Consider the following 21,973-nt stretch of genomic DNA (forward strand, 5'->3'; position numbering starts at 1 on the left):
TGTTGTGTCACAGCTCTGCAGTGCCAACACAGGCAGCTGAGACCGGCTTGGGCCACAGAGTAGGGTGCTATTCTGCAGTCAAAACACAAATATTCCTACAGAATGCCATCCCTTTGCCAACATAGTTGCCTGTTTTATACATATATATATATTTGCCAAACCGAGGTTTGTAGCTGCTACTTTAATGTATGCACTTTGATTGTGGCTGTGTACACTTGCTCGTTAGGGCTGCTCTCACAGGCACGTCCTCACCGCTCTGTGGACCGAGCTACTGTTCACATATGAACACTGAGTACATTTTCATATTTAAGCATTTAGCCCAGATGGACTTCAAGTGACAGATCATCAAGTGTGAAACTTATTTTATTTTCATACTATTTAACCAGTTGCCTACATTTAGTGTTCATGTTTTGAGTAAAGAAAAATTTCAGAGGCTAGAGACACAACCCAGTAATAGAATGCTTGGCTAGCATGTGTGAAGCCCTAGGCTCAATATCCAGACCTACAAAATGATTTTGTTTTAAGTACTGTTTCTTATTAGCCTTATTTGATTTTTTTTCTTAAGTTTGGTGATGGTTGGCTGCTGAACATCACAGAAGCTATGAGACGGTGCAGGGAAAATGACAGAGGGAGCCCACACAAAGCTTTCACTGAGCTGCCAAGGTGGAATGGCAAATTTATTGAGGCAGAATGGCTTTTTGTTTGTTTGTTTGCTTGCTTTCTTCTAAGCACAGTCTGAACCAACTGCTTAGCAGATTAAAGGCCTGCTTCCCTACGTGTGACAGAGTTGGTTCTCTGTGAAACCTACCAGACCAAAACTATTTTCTAACATGGGTGAAAATGGTGTTCCTTTGCGTGTTGTGTTGGTGACATTTTCTGAACTACGGTAGTCTTTAAGGAGGCACGAGGGATGGCAGGGCAAGGCAAGAGGATGCTGATCTTCCCTCATGAAGTAAATATCCATTCCCATGGCTAGGCACATGATTATCTCCTACCCAATGTTATGACTGTAATTCAGTCCTTTCACAGTACTTTTCATCTTCCAAAAGTGAGACTAAATCTGATTCCAAGTTCCAAGACAATAAATGGGGCAGCTGGCACACTTGCCATTGGAGACAGATGGCTTTTGTGTAAAGACGGACTCAAGTAATTCAAAATACCTAATAAATTGTCTCTCTCTTTAAAAAATATTTACCTCTCTTTTATGTGTAGGAGTGTTTACCTGTGTGTGTGTGTGAGTGTGTGTGTACAAACCACACATGGTGTCCTCGGAGGTCAAAAGAAGGAATGGGATCCTCTGCAGCTGGAGTCACAGTGGCTGTGAGGCAGCCTCTGGGCGCTGGGAACAGAACCCAGGTCATCTGCAGGAGCTGCTAGTGCTCCTAACTGCCCATCTACCTCTCCAGCCTCAAACAACAAACTTTCTTTAATGTCAAAAAGAAAAAAGAAAAAAAAAAAAAAAAGCCAGATGGATGTAAAACAAAAACAAAGCAAAACCAAGAATATTCTGTTCCGAACACTTCGAGTAGCAGAAAGCTGGATGACAGCAGCCGGCTACGTCACTCTGTTTCCTACTCAGAACACAAAGGTCAAAAATTTTCTATCAGTTGAGGAAAAGATGACTCAATGGCCCCACCCCAGAAACCAGTAACCAAGAAGTCAGCCAACCCTTACTAACACCAACAACGGAATGTACTTTGCTCAGATCATTAGATAAAAAAACAGCCAACCATCACCAAACTTAAGAAAAAAAATCATAGCCTATTTAGGGAAACAGACAGTGATGGCTATACCTCACCAAAGACCCTGTTCTAAGTGCTTGAAACAGTAACAAGCCCACGCGCATCAGGACAGAATCCATCATGCCTGGCCCGCGGAGGCAATGTAATTAATTCCCTAGCTAGGATTTACCATTTGCGTTTCTAAAGTCCAATGGCTGTGAAATTGTCTTTAAAGAGTAGTAGTGTGCCACCTTGTGGATAAACGAGGAATGGACTGCACTCGGGGTTTTGTTGGTGAGCATTTGAAACCTTATCCACTGCGCAACCTTATCCCCCACCCCACCCCCGCACAAGCAACCGTTTCTCTGGGAAAAACAAACACACGAAAAAGCAAACACAAAGAACTGCGCGTCCAGGAACCCTTCGGCTCGTAGGTGTGAAGAGCGGTAATCACCCCGTCCCGTAATACCTCACTGAGGCAATGGGATGAAGAAATGGAGGGACGGCTTTAAATCTGACTTTAAGTCGGGACAGATGTCGTCTTCAGGCCCTGCTTGACACTAGGATCCACGTAATGTTCTATGTGGAGCATAAACTTTGATTTATAGCCCACACAGGCAGATGATAGAATTATTCGTTAGTGCCCTTGGCATCCAGGACCGCGCTACTGAGAGGTGTATTTAACATACAACAATGCTTGTATTTAACTACACAAGCATCTCACTATAGGTTATGATATAGTTCAACAGAGACAGGGACCTGTTAGCCTCCCAGCATGGGTGACTGGATGTCATTGCAAAGGCTCAACATATGTCGTGGATTCTTCCTGGCCTGAGTCCAGTACGTCCCAGATCTCAGTTTGAGCTTTCTTTTCTACAATAATAGACTCAGATCAGTATAATAATAATAATAATAATAATAATAATAATAAGAAGAAGAAGAAGAAGAAGAAGAAAGAAAGAAAGAAGGAAGGAAGGAGGAAGAAGAGAAGAAGAAGAAGAAGAAAGAAGAAAGGAGGAGGAGGAGGAGGAGAAACAAAGAAAACCAAAGTCCTGAAAGGCAGTGGTGGTGCCACCTTTAATCCCAGCACTTGGGAGGCACAGACTGACAGATATCTGTGAGTTCAAGGCTAGTCCGGTCTAAACTGCAAAATCAGTAAGAGCTACACAGTAGGACTGTGTATTAAAAAAATAAAATAAATTGTGCATTTTAAGAAGATACAAATACAGTTGATCCAAATTTCATTAAAATATGTTATGAATCTGGCTTTCAAGTTGTCTTAGTCACTGTTCTTTTGCTGTGCAGAGGCACCATGACCAAGGCAACTGTTATAAAAGATAGCATTCAATTGTGCATTTGTTTTCAGTTTCAGAGTGTTAATCCGTTATTATCATAGTGGGGTTATGGCAGGAGCTTGGTGGCCCTCGTGGCTTTGGAGCAGTAGCAGAGAGCTACAGCCACTGAGTAGAGAGGCAGAGAAACTGGGCCTGCAAGGGCTTTTGAAAATTTAAAGTCTAGCCCTAGAGACACACTTCCTAATTCTTCTAATGCTATCATCCACTCCCTGGTGACTAAGCATTCAAATATGTAAGTCTAGGGAGGTCATTCTTTTGTTTTGTTTTGTTTTTCAAGACAGGGTTTCTCTGTGTAACCTTGGCTGTTCTGGAACTCACTGTAGACCAGGTTGGCCTTGAACTAAAGAGATCCATCTGCCTCTGCCTCCTGAATGCTGGGATTATAGGGATTCATCACCACCACCTAGCTTTGAGGTCATTCTTATTCAAACCACCACAACACTATCATATGTATGTACATATACACATACATACATATATAATATGTGTACGTATATAAATTTCCTGTGATATGAACCAAATTCAGGTGTCCTAGTATCCGTTGAGGGAAATAAGAATAGGAAACCATACTTCTTTAAGATAAAAGTTATTTGAGCTGCACTGGAAACCACCCAGTAGTTAGAACATGCAATGCTTTTGCAAAAGACCTGAGTTCAGTTCTCAGAACCTGCATGAGCTCACAACTGCCTGGATCTCCAGCTTCAGAGGACCTGATGACTCTGGCAGCCACAGACACTCACTTACACACAGCTACACACATACAGATATACACATATACCTAATTTGCCAGCCCAGATACGGGCTCAGAGGGACCCACATGGACTGGCTTTACCAAAAGGCTCTGTGTGTCATTTGTCCACATTCCATTATTTTCCACTCTAGAGGCATGAAACCCTTTTCTTCACCCAGCCAGGTGCTGTGCAACTGTCATCTCACCCACCAAGACAGAGAGGAAAGGATCTAGGGTTTGAGAATAGCTTGAGCTGCAGAGTAAAGGCTTGTCTCAAAACAAAAGACAAAAACCATGAGTGAAAACAACAAACCCTCCAAAGTCCTTTTCCTTTGTCCTCTCCTTTTTCTAAACATTTGCTGTTGTCTAGTGAAGATTTGCATCAGCTGGCAATCTGAGTAACCCTTTGGAAATGACTCTTCCCCTGGGTTCCCCCTGTGCAGGGTGGGCCATTTACACCAGCCAGCCTTCGGGTTTTTGTCTTAATGCTTTTCCTTTCATTGTAGGAGTCTGTTCCAACTAAGAACTCACAGGGCTGAAGGAAGATTTATCATCTGTCTCAACCCCTGTACAGTTTCAATTGTTACTGTGTCTTCACTGAGTCAATCTTCACTGCCCAAATTTGTAACTTTGAACCACAAAAGATATTTACGTAGTACAATAAAATACTATGTTTTTTATATCAAGGTTTCTTGGATTTTTGTGTCTGCTCTCAAAGGCTAATCTGTAGCTTCAGACTCTTCTGCCTTAGCCTCGCAAGTTCTGGGAACACAGCCTCATGCCGCCACATCTGACCTAACTGCGGGAGTGTATATAGAAAAAGGATGTTTGGTTTTATAAACTGCCAAGAGCCTTGAATTGGTCTGCTCCATATTTTTCCAAGGATGGGTGAGGGAACCTGCCCTTCACATCCAAATAATCAATTCGGTCAGCTTACTGGTATTAGAGGTTCCAATTGCCTTGTAGTGTTATCTCCTTATCTCTCTGTTTGTTTATTTTTGGGATTGGCCTTGGCTGATCAGGTGTAGGGCAGGCTGGCCTTGAACTGACAGCTCTCCACCTGAGTGCTAGGATTAAAGGTGGACACCACCCAGCTTGGCCTGCTTTTTTTCCATTTTTTAAAACTGGAATGCTTATTTTCTTAGTATTAAAGTTGTTCTTAGATTGTTCATTGAAGATAGACTGTTTTTTCCTTCAGTAGTTCCCAGTTTACTGTTACTGTGACCTTTCTTCCTGAAGAAACAGCTCTTCAGAGGAGGGTCTCCTTCCCTGCCAGTGGCGGTCCTATGAGTGCCTCAAGTGCAATTCAAAAGGGGAAATGGAGATATTTTGGATAATTCTTGTGTTTAAAAGCACCAAGCTTGACGAATATATATATTCTCTCTTTCAACTCTAGATTTGCAAAAGAAATGGTAATCAAGAATGCTCAGTAAAGTGTCTCTTGAAGCAAACGCATTGCACACTATTAATGAGTGTGAAAAAATAACAAGTCTCATGGCCTACACATCTGAGTATCTGCAAGCACTCCCCCCATCTTTGACAGATTCTGATTTGATTATGAGAGGACGACAGAAACTCCAGTTTGTCTCCATTTTAGGACCAGGCCTGACTTTAAATCAAAGTCCTCAGTCCTAGGAACTAGGCTGTAGGTCACCAGCTCCAGAAACAGACCATAAAGCCCAAGTTTGGAGATAACCACAGGAATGGGAAGATATCTTATCTCAGAATGGGGCATCTATGCTGGGAAGCCTTATCTCATCCTGTAGTAAAACATTCATGGCACAGGAATGTGGCCCACTGACCACCTGGATGCAAACCAGTCAGGAGTTGTCACTTGTAACTTCTCCGGCACCCACGGATGAGGTTTTAGATTACCTAACCTTTGCTAGAATTCCCCTAGTTTCCTATAAAAAAGCCTACACACCTTTGCTGGGGTCCGTTGCCACATACATATATGTGTGTGTGTGGTCTGACCCTTGCATGCGGGTTTCTTGCTTTGAGAAATACTCTTCTGTATGGTGGTCTCTGTGAAGAACTCTCAGACTTAACAATTACTAGATAAAACAGAGACAGAACCCAGAAGAGCAAGCAAAAGAAGCCACTGAAGGCTACCAAGCTGCAGTGGAAAAGGACCAGAATGTTCTCTTCTATATCTCTACTAATACACAGTAAGTATCCGTAGACACGCATGTCAACAGCAGCATGAAAATGGAGCTTTCTGAGTGTGGTGGTACATGCCATTAATCTCAGCACTTGGGCAGTAGAGGCATGCAAATCTCTGTGAGTTCAAGGATACTTTGGTCTAAATAACAAGCTTAGATAAGCCAGGACAGTCAGCTAGCCTTGAATCCACACTCTGCCTATTTTACTTCACAAAAATCTTGGCTGGGCTTGGTGGTGCACGCCTGTAATCCCAGCACTCAGGGAGGCAGAGGCAGGCGGATAGCTATGAGTCCAGGACAGCCAAGGCTCCTCAGAGAAACCCTGCCTTGAAAAACCAAAACCAACCAACCAAACAAACAAAAAAAAACAACAAACAAACATTTATCTTAAACTGGGCTTAGTGACCACACCTCCTTAAATCCCAGCACTCTCATTTCCGTACCTGGTTTATCACTCAAGGTGAAGAAACTGAAAACTACCATTCTAACAAATCAACTATTTTGAATTAAAGACACCTGGGGAGCAGCTGTAAAACCAGGCGTGTTTAGTGTAGGCCTCTAATCCCAACACACAGAAGGCTGAGGCCAGTCTGGCATACACAGCGAGACCCTCCCCCACCACCACCTTAGAAAAAGAAAGAAAAAAGAAACAACCCACCCTAAACCATTGCCTCACAGAAGGAGAATGTCAACCATGGTTAAGTTACTACATTTTTAGCTTCTTAGGTCTTTGCAGCTCAGCATCTGACTCCGGGGAATGTAGCTATGCTGCACCATGCCCACCTTACAACTCTCAGTACTTCCGGGCAATTTGTTAAGTAGTTTTCGTAAGTCAGTTTTTTGAGGAAGCAGGGGCTACATTCAAATTCTGTTTAATCTAGGGCTAGCATGAGCTCGTATTCACAGTCGTCTGAACTTTTCTAAAGACTTCTGTTCGACTGTTCACTGTGTCAGCTTCCCCTGGGGCCCGGCGTTACAGCCACTTGCCTTAATTACCCGGCAGCTTGCGGTGTGCTTTGTTTCCTACAAAGAACGAAGGCCGTCCTGAAGGTACTGAGTCATCTCAATTGATTGTTCACAGTAAATGCTGCGTTAGTGGACTAGAGTCGAGGAAATGAAACTCCACCAATAAGGTCTCCTTGGTACCAATATAGAGAAAACATTTTTAACGTCAGCTAAACATTCTCAAAGCTACATACAAGTAAGGGAAAAGAAAGTGGCGGCAAAGGCTGGGCAGAATTTTATGTAAATTCGTGGTGGAAAAATAGAACAACTGAAATTATTTTGTGAGCAATGCTTATTTCAGCACAGCCCAGTGTGAAAAAGGCTGAGAAGGAGGCAATCAGAGGCAGGGCCAAGGGTGGGGGCGGGGCCAAGGGGCAGGGGCGGGGTCTCCACCGCGGGGAATGGACCAGGGCCGCGGAGAGCGGCGGGCACACGGATACGGGGCGGGGCGAGGGAGCTGGGCGGGGCCGCAGCGGCGGGGGCGGGGCTACCGCGGGGCGGGGGGAGCTACGGAAAGCGAGCAGGCCGGTCGCCTGGGCCGAAGGCTCCTGCGTTCGCCGCGGTTGTCGCAGTTCCGGCCGAACGGCCGCTCCGCGGGGCAGGCGAGTGGTAGCGGCGGGTGTCCCGCCGGCCCGGCTCCCACGGGCTCCCCGGCTGGCCCGGGCCCGGACGCCGCACTCACGGCGGCGCTGCCTCAGGAGCGGAAGGAGCTGCCGCCCGCGTCCCCCGAGGTCGGCGTCATGAGGAGCCTGCCGTTCTTCTGCCGCGGCGAGGTGGTGCGTGGCTTCGGCCGCGGCTCCAAGCAGCTGGGCATCCCCACCGGTGAGCGCGCCCCGGGCCGTGGAGCCGGGGGCCGGGGGCAGACGACCCGCTGGCCGCTCCCCCGCCGCCGGCGACGGGCTGCGGAGCCCGGTGCGGGGAGGTCCTGCAGGTCGGGTCGGCCGAACTCTCAAGCTGTCGGAAGTTCTATTTAGATGTCACTGTGTAGTGATCGGTGACCACACGGGCGGTTCTGTGGGAGCCAGCGTTTATTTGGCCTGGCTACGCGACTTGATTGCCCGTTCTTGAAAATGTTACCTCGGCTGCCCCTTGACCTATTGAAACAGTCCTTGAACTTAGGGTTTGGGGTTGTGGGTTTTGAAAATAAGGATCTTTTAAAGTGACTCGGCCTGCTTAGAAACGTTACTAGGAAAAGAGCAAAAACAAAGGACTGGTTTGTTTTAATTCCAGCAGACGGGGTCTCGCTGGGTTTTTCAAGATGCCGCGTACTTCCTGAGCTCTTGGAGAGCTCCTGTAGCCTCCGGAGTGGGGAGTAATCTACGGTGAACCTCCCCCGCTTTAATTCTGTGTTTCTACTTCTGGACATTTTTGTGTGGCTTTTTTGAGAGATATATACACTTGCCCTGTGCCTCATTCATAACCCGTGCTGTCGTAAGAGAAGAAATCAAAGCCAGAATATGGAGGGTTGGATTGATCCCGGGAGTTGGAGTGTAAAGATTCAGGATAACCTTTTAATGTGATTTTAGCCGATAATTAATATGAAACGTGTAACACTGAATATCTCTTTATTTCTTTTTAGCCAATTTTCCTGAACAAGTAGTAGACAATCTTCCAGCTGATGTGTCCACTGGCATTTACTACGGCTGGGCCAGTGTTGGCAGCGGAGACGTCCATAAGATGGTCGTGAGCATAGGATGGAACCCATACTACAAGAATGTGAAAAAGTCCATGGTAAGAGTCGCATTTTGCTCTAGTAGATGTACGCAGAACTCCTCAGCATACTTAACATTTCAAGGTAAAGTATTGCCAGACATGCTGGTTCTGCTGAGGCTGGGGCATCATAAGTTCAGGTATAGCCTGGGTGGCTGAGTGGTGTCACACGCCTTTAATTCTAGCCCTTGGGAGGTGGCGATAAGTGGATCTCTGAGTTCCAGACTAGTTTGTATAGTTTCCAGGAAGCCAAGACTGCAGAGAGAGACCCTGTCACAAAACAAAAAGAACAGCCTAGACTGTATGCTATTCTACATTTCTACTTTCCTGCTTCCCTTTCCCAAAAGCATCTATTTATTTGAATGGAGTATTTTCCCCCCATGTTTCTGCTCTTATTTTGTTCCCTTTGAATAAAGTGAGTGTCCTCATAGAGGGTATGGTATGTAGTTGGACCAGGTTTTTGTAATAATTTTCTGCTAACCTCTCTGCTTTTTAATTGACATTTTCTTAAAACATCAGCTGCTAGCTGGATGCTTTTTGTTGTGTTTTGTTTTTTTTTTTTTTTTTTTTTTTGGAGACAGAGTCTCAACTACGTAGCTGTGGCTGTCCTGTAGCTCATTATGTACATCAGGCTGGCCTTGATCCACCAGCCTCTGGTTCCCAAGTACAGGGATTAAAGGCACAAACCACCACGCCTAGCTTTGAGAGACAAGTTTAATCCATTTAAGTTAAATATTCTGTATTGTGCCTGTCTGTGTGGATGTGCATATGAGCTTAGGTGCCCATGGAAGCCAGAAAGGTTGGATCCTTTGGAACTGGAGTTAACAGAAGCTGTCCAGCTTGAGTGGTGAGAACAAAACACAGGTCCTCACATGCTCTTAACTGCTGCTGAGACTTCACCCTAGCCCTCCGTTTTGAGTTAAAGTAACTGCTGCAACCGTACAATTGGACATGCCTATAATCCTAGCACTCGGTCACTGATGCAGGAGGATAACAAATATAGCTTGGATTGTATTGTGATACCCTATTTGAGTCTTTCTACCTTTACCTTCCTTGTGCTAGGTGACAGATGTGGATGTTCTACCAGGTGTTAAAACAATGTCTTTGTCATTGCTCATGCATTTGTATTTATCAGAAATAAGAATGAGGCATTAGTTTGTTTTGAGACAGGGTCTCACTGTGTCCCTACCTAACCTGGAACTCCACCTGCCTCTGCCTCCACCTTCCCAGTGCTGGGATTAAAGGCATGTGCCAATTAAAGGCATGAGTCACCATGCCCAGCTGCTTTGTTTGTTTAAGACATGATCTTTTTATTTAGCCCAGCTTGTTCTAGACTTCATTCTTGTAGGTAGCCCAGGACACCAAAATATTCTGCCTTCTAAGTGCTGGGATTACAGGCACGGGCCACCCAAAAGCTCCAAAGTGAGGCTCTTTAAAGAAGCATTCAGGAAGTTGGTCTTTGCCAGTTAGTGTCTTATTAAAAGTTGCATGACTGCCTTTAGAGAGACTGCTTACTGTGATGCTGTGCGACCTCATTCTGCTCTCTCTCCTGCTCTGTTGTCTTTTAACATTGCTGGGAATCAAACCAGGCCTCCCATCCAGGGCCACGGGATACTGGCCCAGCATTTTACCTACCTACCTGAAATTATAGTTTTTCTATGCCCGCCCTTGCTCTGAATAATGACAGAGACCTATTGTATTTATTAAAAGCTTCAGGCATTATATCTGGGCAGATACTCGGCTATATTTTTTTTCTTATTTAAAAAAATTTTTATTAATTACAGTTTATTCACTTTGTATCCCAACTGTAGCCCCCTTTCCCATCCCCTCCCAGTCCCTGCCTCCCTCTTCTCTACCCATGCCCCTCCCTCCCCCAGTCCACTGATAGAGGAGGTCCTCCTCCCCTTCCATCTGATCCTAGTCTCTCAGGTCTCATCAGGAGTGGCTGTATTGGCTTCCTCTGTGGCCTGGTAAGGTTGCAATGTCCCCCCCCCCCCGACCCCCCGGCAGGGAATGTTGATCAAAGAGCTAGCCCCTGAGTTCATGTCAGAGACAGTCCCTGTTCCCATTACTAGGGAACCCATTCGGACATTGGATACTCAGCTATTCTAACCCAGTAACACTGGTGTGGCCTACTTCCCAGCCAAATGGCCCTTTACCTGCCATCTTAGTCTTACCCTTGCACAGCTTTCATCTCTGTTCTGATGGCAACTTCCACCCTGTCTGGTCCCACCAGAGACACACCTTTCTGTCTCTCTCTCTCATTGGCCATTCATTTCTTTATTTGAGCAGTCAGAAGGTGATGTAGAACAATGTTTTACAAAATATTGAGTCAGAGATGCTTCATAATAATGACAGTACCAAAGTCTGGACTACAGTCAGATCTGGGTACATAAATCAGCATTTGAATACACAGTGCACAAAAGCATCACCCCAACAGGTACCCTCTTAGCCCCTCTAAAATCGCTTTGAGGGTATAGGGTTTTTGTTTTGTTTTCTTGCCTACTTTTGATCACAGGAGCCCCCAAGCTTAAATACTTGTTGGACTTGATATATCTTTTGTAGCCCAGATGTGTGGAAGAAGTAGAGTTAGTGGTAGAATTTTATTTTATGGTTTTGATATGTAACCCTGGCTGACCTTGAACTCATGAGCCATCCTCTGCTTTCTGAGTGCCAGGCCTGTGCCAGCACACAGGAGTTAAAGTTAAAATTTTAACTTTGAGGAGTTAATAAGAGAGAAGGGTGTTACAGAAAACCACCGACCTAAGTGCTGATTTAATAGATTAGTGGTTCTCAACTTTCCTAATTATTCATCTCCTTAATAGTTTCTCATCTTATGGTGACCTACAACCATAAAAAATATTTTTGTTGCCACTTTATAACTGTAATTTTGTTACTGTTATGAATCATAATGCAAATGTAAATTTTTTTTGGAGGTAGAGGTTTGCTAAGCGGGTGGACACCCTAGGTTGAGAGCTGCTGTAACGGATCTTAATGACCTTGAACTCTCAAAGTTCAAGTCCCTGAGACTGCTGATTTAGGGGGTGAAAATTGTTGGAGAGATAAGAAGAGTTGATAAGAGAACACTAGCTTGTTTTCCTGTGGGGAGAAGAAGGAAAAGACAGGAGAGGCTTTACTTCCTTTGTTAGCTGCTCAGATAATAGAAGTATCAAGCCACTTCTGGACTGCCTTGAATTCTTATGCTGTGAGAAACTCAGTTACCCCTGTCATGATGCTCATGCAGTTCAGGGCAGGCTGTTTATTTTAATAATTGTTAGTTGTCAATGACAGCTATCTATGAGGAATCTTTTTGCCCTAATAAAAGTGTCCTATTTTAGTATAGGCCAGATCATTATTTTCTTTAATAGCTAGTGTTTTTAATAATCTAATTAGGGATCAAACTCAGATCTTCTAGGTTGGTGCCAACCACCTTTGCCCACTAAGCCATCTCACCCGTTTTTGGATTTTTGAGATAGGGTTTCTCTGTGTAGCCCTGGCTGTCCTGAACTCCCTCTTTGTAGATCTGGTTGGTTTGGAATTCACCTGCCTTTGCCTCCCAGAGTGCTGGAATTATAGGTGTGCGTCTCGCCCAGCCCATCTCTCCTATGGAGAAAGGCTCTCCTGTAGCCTAGTCTGATAGGACTCTTGCCTGATAGGTAATCTTACCCCAGCTCCTGAGTGCTGGGATTACAGAACTATTTTCTATCCTTGAGCCCCTATCACACTGTTGAATTTCCATAGCATTGTGGAAATCTTGCCCATACCTAACAAGACCTTACCATGAGCTATATCCCAGTGCTCTACCCATTTTTTGTTAGATGGTTTCACTGAGTTGCCGGAGCTGGTCTTGACTTTTCTCTGTACCCCAGACAGGAAAATCTCTTGCCACAGCCTCCCGGATAGCTGGACTTACAGGTCAGCACCACCAGGCCTGATTCTTGTTAGTGTAAATTCTCCAGTTCTGTTCTCAAGACTTTCTTGGATGCTTTTGGTTTTACCATATCAGTTTTAGAATAGCTGGTTAGTTTTTCTGATGCTCTTTTTTTTTTAAGGGTGTCTTGAAATGTGGATATAATAAGAGAGGGTATGTCCCAAGTTCTTCCCTCTAAATTGAGAAGATGGGGCAGAACAGGGCAGCAGCTGCAGCTTCACTACTGTTCCTTTGTTAACAAGCTCAGAAGGCTCTCAGCAGCCTGCAGGTGCCTGCACTCTCAGTCCCCAGGAGGCAAGAGCCAGAGGAGCTCAAGGGCTGCATCCAAGACTGCCTGAAAGACCCAGGGCTTTAGTGTGGAAATCTCCCAGTGAATGAAAGGCTGTGAGTTTGATCCCTAGTAGAAGAGAGTGTGAGTTTATGTTTTAAAATTTATTTAATTTTTTTGAGACAGCCCTGGCTGTTTTGGAACTCCTTCTTTGTAGACCAGGCTGGCCTTGAACTCAGCAATCAGCCTGCCTCTGCCTCTGCCTCCTGAGTACTGGGATTAAAGGCATATGCCACCACTGCCTGGCATGTTTAGTTTATTTTTAAATAGGTCTTTCATAATTTGTTTTAAAGTTCTCTCTTGCTCTAAACGATTGTAGGTAAAACAGATAATTCAGTTTTAGGATAGCTTCATAAATCAGGTAAAGTCATATACTTAAAAATATACCTCGAGATAGATTGTTCTAGTTTATAGAAGTCCCCAGTTTCTAATCTAATCCTAGTTTCATTTAGTCTGGCCTTTCCTGTCTTATTTCTGTGGAGTGTTTGTTTGTTTATTTGTTTGAGAAAGGGTCTTTATAGCCCAGGGCAGCCTGAGATTTTATATGTAGCCAGGCTTTGAGCTCTAGGTTTCATTCCTTACCCTCTTGAGTGCTGGGATTGCTGGTGTGCGCCACCATTGTGCTTCCTGCTCTTAGATGTACGTGTGAGGAAAGTCTGGTAAAGCCTGACTCATCTGACCAGAATGGATTGCTCTTCCTCCCACCTCATTTTAAACAGGGGTCATGCCAGGACTGATAGGAGAGGCTTCCAGTTTTAAAATGTCATTTATTTTATGCATATAAATGTTTTGCCTGCATATATGTAAAATGCACCATGTATGTGCCTGGTGTCAGAGGAGACCAGAAGAGGTTGTTGGATCTCCTGGGATTGAAGTTACAGTTATGTGTCATCCTCTGGATTCTGAGAATCAAACCTGGGTCCTCCAGAAGAGGACCTGATGCTTTTTAACTGGTTGTTGAGCTGTCTCTACAACTCCAGGGGTAATCTTCTCATTGTTTTTGTTTGTAGGAAACCCACATCATACATACGTTCAAAGAGGACTTCTATGGGGAAATTCTCAATGTGGCCATTGTTGGCTACCTTAGACCTGAAAAGAACTTTGATTCTTTAGGTAAGAATTTAAATTAATCTTTGATAGTATTATGGCTGCTACAGCTGCTACTATGATGGGACATAGAGTTGAGCATTTTAATGCACTATTTTCAAGTATCATATACAAGCTAATCCCTTTGTCACCACAGTAGCCATATGAGGTGTTGCTATGCCCATCTCCTTGATAAAGGAGAGGTTAAGTTGTTTGCCGTAGGCTGTTTTCTGTAGGTCTGACGAAGTACAAGGTATTTATTTGGTGTATAGTTCTGGAGGCTGGAGTTAGGAGCATGATGGTAGCGTGTAGTCAGTACCTAGTGAGGGCCTTCTCAGGAGGTGGCAACAATCTCATTCCTGTATCACAGCTACTCAGGAATCTATTCTGTCCTCCTGGCCCAGTCACTTCCCAGAGTTTCCACTTCCAGATGCCTTCAACCTTAGGGGTTGTTTCTAGCACATGAGTTCCAGGAGGCACCCAAGTTCTAACAGGTAGGGAGTGATGGTATCTGACATCTGCTCCTGCAAGGCTGGCTGGATAGAAGGTTGCTGGAAATGTGAGAAGTAGCAATTAGAAGAGATTTGTCTCAGGTGTCATTAAATGCCTGTTGATATAGGTACAACTGTGATGGATGGGAAAGTTTTTTGTTTTTGTTTTTCCTTACAAGAGAACACTTTGTGTAACACTGACTTTCCCTGGAGAAAGACATGGGACTAGCCCTGAGTGCTCCTCTGTCCTTTGCCAGGGCTGTGGCCGCTGTGGCTATTTAGGTGTTTTTAGGAGTGGTTGGGCAAGGGAGTAGTACAGAAGTTCATCGGTTTTCTTTTCTTCCAGAGGCACTTATTTCAGCGATTCAAGGTGACATTGAAGAGGCTAAGAAACAGCTGGATTTACCAGAACACTTGAAACTCAAAGATGACAATTTCTTCCAAGTTTCTAAAGGCAAAATTATGAATGGCCACTGATGAAAAGAGTACCTTACCTATCCACTCACTAATGTCTCACTGCTTCTGATACAGTCTCATCTTGATCATATTTTAAATCAAACCTTTCCCTGTAGCTGTCAAGTGGTCTTCAGCGTTTACTCCATCATGTTGTATCGCACTAAAAGATTCACTCAAAAAAATCAAGACTTTTAAAATGTAATAACGTTGATTAAAATGTAGCACTAGAAAGCTAGTGTCTTGTAATGGAAATAAAGCCTGTGAGTGTGGGTGGAAAAGCAAGTCACTTGGGAATGTGAGGACTGGCTGCACTTGATAACCCCGTGCACTGATGCTGGTGAGCCCAGCAAGCGAATGCTGCTCAATGGAAACTCTTCCCCGGAAATGCATCGCATGGAGCTTACCCAAGGAGGAAAATCCAGCCTGTATTTTTATTATTTTGTGCATTAATATATTTTTACAGACCTACAAACTTTGAGTTTTGAGTCACTCATTTCCCACGAGGTCAGTTTCTTGTAGTGTCCCAGTGTTCTGTATAGGGCTTCTTCATTCAGCTTGAAGTGGCCTTATACCCATGCCAGGGCCTTTGCTTTTCTTCACAGTACTGAGGATTGAACCTGGTGCCTCACACGCTAGGCAAGTGCAACCAGTGAACTAGACTCCCGGCCCCTTTCCCTGTTACAGCCATACACTGTCTTCTGGGTTGTTGAAATGCCTTTTTAAAGAGTGCATGTTCTTGCTCTTAACGTTTGTTTTTGTGACTTCAGTTCATTTTTTTCCCCTGCAAGTGATTGATGTTCTTCCCATTTGGAATGTCCTACAGCCATGTGCTTCAGAGATTGCTTGTGTGTCTGCCATTCTGCTCATTGTGTGAACGGTGGTCAGCTGCTAATGTGCATTGCATTTAGAAAAATAAACCAAACTTCATTTATAGGCTTCCTTGGGATTGAAATGAACACAGCCATTTCTTCCCCTGCCCCCTTTCTCCTCCTCCTCCTGAGTCTGGCTTCAGACTCAGATCCACCTATTTTTGCTAGGATTAAAGGAATGCACCAACAAACCTGGTTATAAGTTTTCTAAAAAAGACAGTATATTTCTTTTCCCCTTAGAGAAATGATAAGTAAATGATGTAGAAGAAGTATTTTCTATGTGTGATCTTGTTTTCAAAGTAATTGTAGTTCTGTATGAACAGCTACTTAAATATAATTTAATGCTCATCTAAACAGTCCTTGTAGCTCCAGAAATGGAGAAAGTAGTTACATATTTTTATCTCCCATTTTCCCTCATACTCTTAACTTTTGGTAGCTTGAGTTCTCTTGTTTACATTGGCAACAGATTTGCTGGTGTGGAGGCACTGCCAGGTGGGAGGGTGCATATTAAAGTATGAAGGTAATTCTAACATACACACACAGACCTGGTCCATATAGTGTGTGTGAGTGGGGTGTGGTGAGGGATGAGACTCGGCCCTCTGAAAGATTGTTAGGCAAATGCTCTACCACTGAGTGACATCCTTAGCCTTGAAAATAGTTTTTGATGTGATGTTGGAAATCCCATACTTAATTACAAGTGGATTTATGAAGCTAAGTTAAACACAAACATGGAAAGTACAAAAACATCTGGGTTCTTTAGTAAGAACAACTCACTGCTAATTATGTCTTCATTGCTAATGTCGTCTCACATTTTGTTATTGCTTTGGAATTATATGGTTGTGTGGTGTAGGACTTAGTTAATTCTCTGGACTTCAAAAACCATATTGTTGCTGTATTATAAGAAATTACAGTACCACTTTGAGTAGTCTGAATTTTGACTTTTTTTCCCTCTCCCCTGACAGCTTAACTCCCACGTATTTATTATTCAAGGTTCTGCCTGCATGTATGCCTGCAGGCCAGAATACTGCACCAGATCTCATTATAGATGGCTGTGAGCCACCATATGGTTGCTAGGAATTGAAGGCAGGACCTTTGGAAGAGCCAGTGTTCTTAACCTCTGAGCCACTCTCCAGCCCCCAGCTGGAGTCTTCTATGTTCAGGTTTACTGGTGGAGTGTCACTCTAAGGTGTACTTACAATCCTGAATAGACCTATCAAGTAATGGTTATTTCTCGTACTAAAAGCTTTGCCTTCAAGACCCCCGCCCCCTACTCCTACAAACATTTTCCCTCCTTTTAAGACACCTTATAAGGTCTCTATCTCTAGCTGGCCTTGAATGTATAGATATCCACCTACCTCTATTTTCTGAGTGCTGGGACTGATTATAAGTATGTACCATCATCCCTTTAAAAATGCCTGTAGGACAGTGTTTGGATTTACTTGAAAATCATTCAGAGGATATGACTGCTCAAAAGTCATCTCTTTAAGAATGGAGGTTTCCATTAGGAATTAAAGTGGCCAGAAAAGGAAGCAAATCAGACTGCTTGTGTAGTCCTCAGACAATTCTGTAACCATGGCTTGTGCCGTCAACCCCACACATTGATGTGGGTCATTCTTTTCTATTAAGTGTATGTACATTTCAAAGTACATTGGAACTCCTGAGATGGCTTAGCAGCTTGCAGGGCACCTATGTGACAGGGAGATGTAAGAGCTAGTATTTTGGAAATTATGAGGATAGTTTTGTTTTCCTGATGAAACTGCTGCCATCTTCCTGTTCCCCTTGCGCTTGGACCAGATGTGAGACTGATGGAGAAAAATCAGTTTCACCTTTAAGAGAATGAGCTGGGAAACCAATCAGCCCTGCCAGAGGAGATGTCATCATAAGCACGAGTCAAATACTGGAAAGCAAGTTTCCGTAGATGGCAGTCTTAGTACTTAACATTCTAATGATACAGAAAACTAAGAATGATAACGGTAGCATGCTATATGAAAATGGGAAAGCCAGGTATGGTCGCATGCTCCTGGAGCTCTAGCGTTGGTGAGGATGAAACATGGTCACTTCAGCCCTGAAGTCTGAGACTAGCCTGATCAGCATAGTAAGATTCTCATTTTAAAAGAGGGGGAGGGGCAGGGATGGGCACCAAGGTCAGTGGCAGTGGCTATACTTGGCCTGGCTTCAATCCCCAGCATCAAACCCAAAACAACAACAAAAAGTTAATTATATTTGGAGAGTGTTCAGAAAGTTGGGAAACAGCATGAACTTTTGAGTTGGCTTTCTGCTCTTTGTTTTGCTTTTGTTTTTGACACAGGATTTTGCTATGTGTATAGTCCAAGCCCACTGGGAACTCACGTCCTTACACCTCAGCCTTCCAAGTTTTGGGGGCTATGTGTGTTCTGCCATGCCTGGCGTCAGAAGTAAACACTCTTGTTCTGCAGCTCAAACCTCAAGTCATGTGCCGTGCTAGGCATGAGCTCCGTCCGCAGCCTCGTGAACCCTTAGTCTCATTTTATTTGTGGTGAGAACATTTAGCATATTTTAGGATGAGGTCTGATTCGTTTGAGATGGGTGTCTCTCTATGTAGACCTTGCTGACCTTGAACTCAGAGGTCCACCTGCCTCTGCCTTCCAAGGGCTAGGATGAAAAGGGTACCACCATCCCTGTCTTGGGGGGGTTGGTTTGCTTCCTGTTCTATTTTGTGTGCATGTGTGTGTATGTGTGTTGTGAGTGTGTGTCTGTGTAGCACAGTGGATTTGTGAAGGTCAGGACAACGCTAGAAGTGAGTTCTCTTCCATTTAGCTGGTCCTTGTATTGGCTCAGATTGTCAAGCTTGGCAGCAGGCACTGTTTTAACACCTGACCATCTTGCTGGCCTGGATTCCAACCTCTTAGAGACGGGGTCTTGTTATATTTACCAGACTGGCCTTGAGTTTAAACTTCTACCTCAAACTCCCAAGTGCCGGATTACAGTTGTGTGCCACTGTGTGGCTGAAATATGAAAACTTCTACCTGGGTTTGATCAGTCAGCTTGCTTCTTCCTCGAGAGGTTCACAGTTGACAGGTCCCCCCCCCCCCCAGCAGGGTTTCTCTGTGTAGCTTTGGCTGTCCTGGACATGCCTTGTAGACCAGGCTGTCCTCCAACTCACAGAGATCCACCTGTCTCTGCCTCCAGAGTGCTGGATTCACATTCTCGAGCTTTACACCACAGTTTTCTTTCTTTCTTTCTTTCTTTTTTTTTATTTTATGTGTCTGAGCATTTGTCTGCATGTATGTCTGTGTAGCACATGCATGCCGTGCCCAAGGAGGCCAGAAGACCTGCCTTATGGGTGGTTTTGAGTCACTGTGTGGGTGCTGGGAATTGAAACTAGGTCCTCTGGAAGAGCAACCAGTAGTCTTAACCACTAAGCCATCTCTTCAGTCCCCCATTTTTATTTTTTCCTCAGTGTGTTCAAGAGCCACATTTAATGTTTGGGGGATATAAAGACTGGAAGTCAATGTAGGTAGTGAGGTACAGGTTCTGTCTAGAGCCATGTACACCAATTTCTTGCTGCCAACCTCATCACTCAAGGGAATTTCAGGTCAGGACAAAGGTCCTTTTAGCCTGTTTAGAATTTTTCTCTGATTTTCTGGGACTGAGCAGGGAATAATTTTACTTACAGGTTTGAAGGCATTTCACAGTAAAGGTTATCCATGTAGTCTTTGTGTCAATGAGTATGTGTGTGTGTGCACGAGAGAGAGAGAGAGAGAGAGAGAGAGAGAGAGAGAGAGAGAGGTTTCTTTAAGTCAGTAAAACCTGATAGTAATGTTCCGAGTGTCCCAATATATTTCAAAATTGGACACTTAACTCTGATCAGCTTTCTCTTCCTGTGAAAGTCCCTGTTTTAATTTCCTCTTGTGATTGGTGGTGGTGGAGGAGATGGACTCTCTTTAAACTTGGGCAAATCAGTCCTCTGTGACTTAGTGTCCTGCTACAAAGCAGGACAGTTAAAGGAGTAAATGCATTGGTTCATGCAAATGAACACCAAGGGTGCCTGAGAAAAGAGTATGCACTCAATAAATGTCAAGTATTGTTTTGTCAGTGGTGGTGGTTTTTCATAATGATCAAAGAAACTTGAGACTTTAAAGGCACAGTCCTCTGTAGGGGACCTGTTTTGTTAGGAGTCACAGTGACTTCTGTGAGCAAACACTGCACAGATTTATGGAGCAGCTAGAACCTTTGGCATTCTATGTGAGAATGGGAGGGTGTTACAGAGGGAATAAGATAAGTGTTTGACCTTGAGGAGCAGGGAGTTCTTCTGGAGAAATTCCAGTTTGTTTCACCCTATCTCCATCACAGCCTCGGCTCCCTCACATGCACAGGGTGGCTAAGAGATAATGTGTTGAGTGCATGTCTGTGGAAGGGAGCAGGAACTCTCCCTCTGCCCATGCAGTCAAGAAGGAAATGCCCGTTCTTTCCAGGCCCCTTGAGATGCAGAGGACAGGACAACAGCACATGAGACTTATGTGAGTGCCAGAGGCTTCCCAAAGTCTACATTTGAGACACATCCTCTCCTAGTCCATACTCTTGACTGAAAAAGCTTCCGGGAAATTCCTGGAGAAATGGCTCCAAATGACAGAGAAAAACTTCACGAAGTATTTGTCTTTATTGTGTTCACATAGAGTCTTGTGCAGCCTGTGTGAACTCCGATTCTTCTGCTGTCACTTCTGAGTGCTAGAATTACAGATGTGTATATCATAAAGGACTTACGTGGTACCAGGGCGTGAACTCAGGACTTTGGGTATGTGAGGTAGGCACTGTATGAACTGAGCTGTTTTCCCTTCTGAGATCTTTTCTCTTTGTGTTTAGAAAACTGACATGTCAGATAGAAAAAAAAAAAAAAAAAAGGAAAGGAAAAGAAAAGCAGGTGTGTGTGTGTGTGTGTGTGTGTGTGTGTGTATGTGTGTGTGAGTGAGTGAGTTTGAAGCCAGCCTGGTCTATAGATTGTGTTTCAGTCCAGCCAGCACTGTTACACAGAAAAACCCTGCCTCGAAAAAAACGAACAAAAGTCAAAACAACAACAAATTCTCTGACCAGTTTCTGTTTCTCTCTTGCTCTCCTTTCCTCTCTCCCTTACACATGGTTCCCTGCTCAGAACTCCCATCAAAACAAGTCATAAAAACTCGTCTTTGTAGGGCATTCTATAAACTCTAGTCTTTCCTACCTGTCTGCATTGAAGATGGCCATAAATCCTGTCTCCTTTCTTGTTCAATAGGTTGGTCATAAGACCCTCTTCACCCCAGATGGGCACTGCCCCGTCATGCTAGGTTGAAGAACAAGGATGCCTGGGCACACACCTTGTTGGGCTTCCCCACCCTTTTTGTTCAGTCACATAAAACAAGAAAAAATTTTTAATCTTTATTATTATTAATTTTTCTGAGACAGGGTTTCTTTGTATTGCCTTGGCTGTCCTGGATTTGCTTTGAAGACCAGGATGGCCTCACAGAGAACCACTTGCTTCTGCCAGGGATCAAAGGCGTGTGCCACCATGCCCAGCTGACTTTGCTTATTTTTCATTTATATGTGTTTTGTTCTGTACCATGTTCATGCAGTACCTACAGGTACCACAAGAGGGTGTTAGAGCCTCTGGAACTGGAGTTCCAGATGGCTGGGAGCTGTGGTTAGTTACTGAGGAAGAAACCTGGATCCCCTGGAAGAATATTCAGTACTTTTAACCACTGAGCCATCTCTCCAGCCCCCTCAGTTTCCGTAATTTTATTGGTTGTTATTTTGACTGCTTAGATTATTGTTTTTGTTTGTTTGTTTGTTTTTTTGAGACAGGGTTTCTCTGTGTAGCCTTGGCTGTCCTGGACTTGTTTTGTAGACCAAGCTGGCCTCACACTCACAGAGATCTGCCTGCCTCTGCTTCTCCAAGTGCTTGAGATTAAAGGAGTGAGCCACCCAGCTCGGCCTGCCAGTGCTCTTAATTAAAATCAATGTGTGTGCTTCCTAATGACACTCTTTTTGTTCCAGGACAGCCAAGGCTACACAGAAAAACCCTGTCTCAAAAAACAAAACAAACAAATAAAAAGCACTGGGTGCTTTTCTAGAGGACACAGGTTCAATTCCCAGCACCCACACGGTGGGTCACAAGTG

General features: G+C 44.1%; 1 protein-coding gene across 2 annotated transcripts; it reads left to right on the top strand.

Moving 5' to 3' along the window:
• The first annotated feature begins 5,790 nt into the window (after positions 1-5,790).
• Rfk (riboflavin kinase) lies at positions 5,791-15,447 on the top strand. Of its 2 annotated transcripts, none has more exons than XM_060387259.1 (4): positions 5,791-5,974; positions 8,553-8,704; positions 13,953-14,055; positions 14,866-15,447. In XM_060387259.1, the coding sequence occupies exons 1-4, from the start codon at positions 5,944-5,946 to the stop codon at positions 14,994-14,996; spliced, it is 417 nt and encodes a 138-aa protein (XP_060243242.1). In that variant the 5' UTR covers positions 5,791-5,943; the 3' UTR covers positions 14,997-15,447. The 2 variants fall into 2 exon arrangements, with proteins under 2 accessions (XP_060243242.1, XP_021508027.1); XM_021652352.2 differs by lacking the exon at positions 5,791-5,974 and adding an exon at positions 7,473-7,795.
• Positions 15,448-21,973: the final 6,526 nt, after the last annotated feature.

The sequence above is a fragment of the Meriones unguiculatus genome, chromosome 1 (genome assembly GCF_030254825.1).
Source record: "Meriones unguiculatus strain TT.TT164.6M chromosome 1, Bangor_MerUng_6.1, whole genome shotgun sequence".
Taxonomy (NCBI): domain Eukaryota; kingdom Metazoa; phylum Chordata; class Mammalia; order Rodentia; family Muridae; genus Meriones; species Meriones unguiculatus.

Bases quoted from the DNA above. Each gene is read 5' to 3' on its own strand.
- Rfk (XM_021652352.2), top strand. From the start codon at position 7,714: ATGAGGAGCCTGCCGTTCTTCTGCCGCGGCGAGGTGGTGCGTGGCTTC. The intron at 7,796-8,552 runs GTGAGCGCGCCC...ATTTCTTTTTAG, and splicing joins GCAGCTGGGCATCCCCACCG to CCAATTTTCCTGAACAAGTA. The intron at 14,056-14,865 runs GTAAGAATTTAA...CTTTTCTTCCAG, and splicing joins AAAGAACTTTGATTCTTTAG to AGGCACTTATTTCAGCGATT.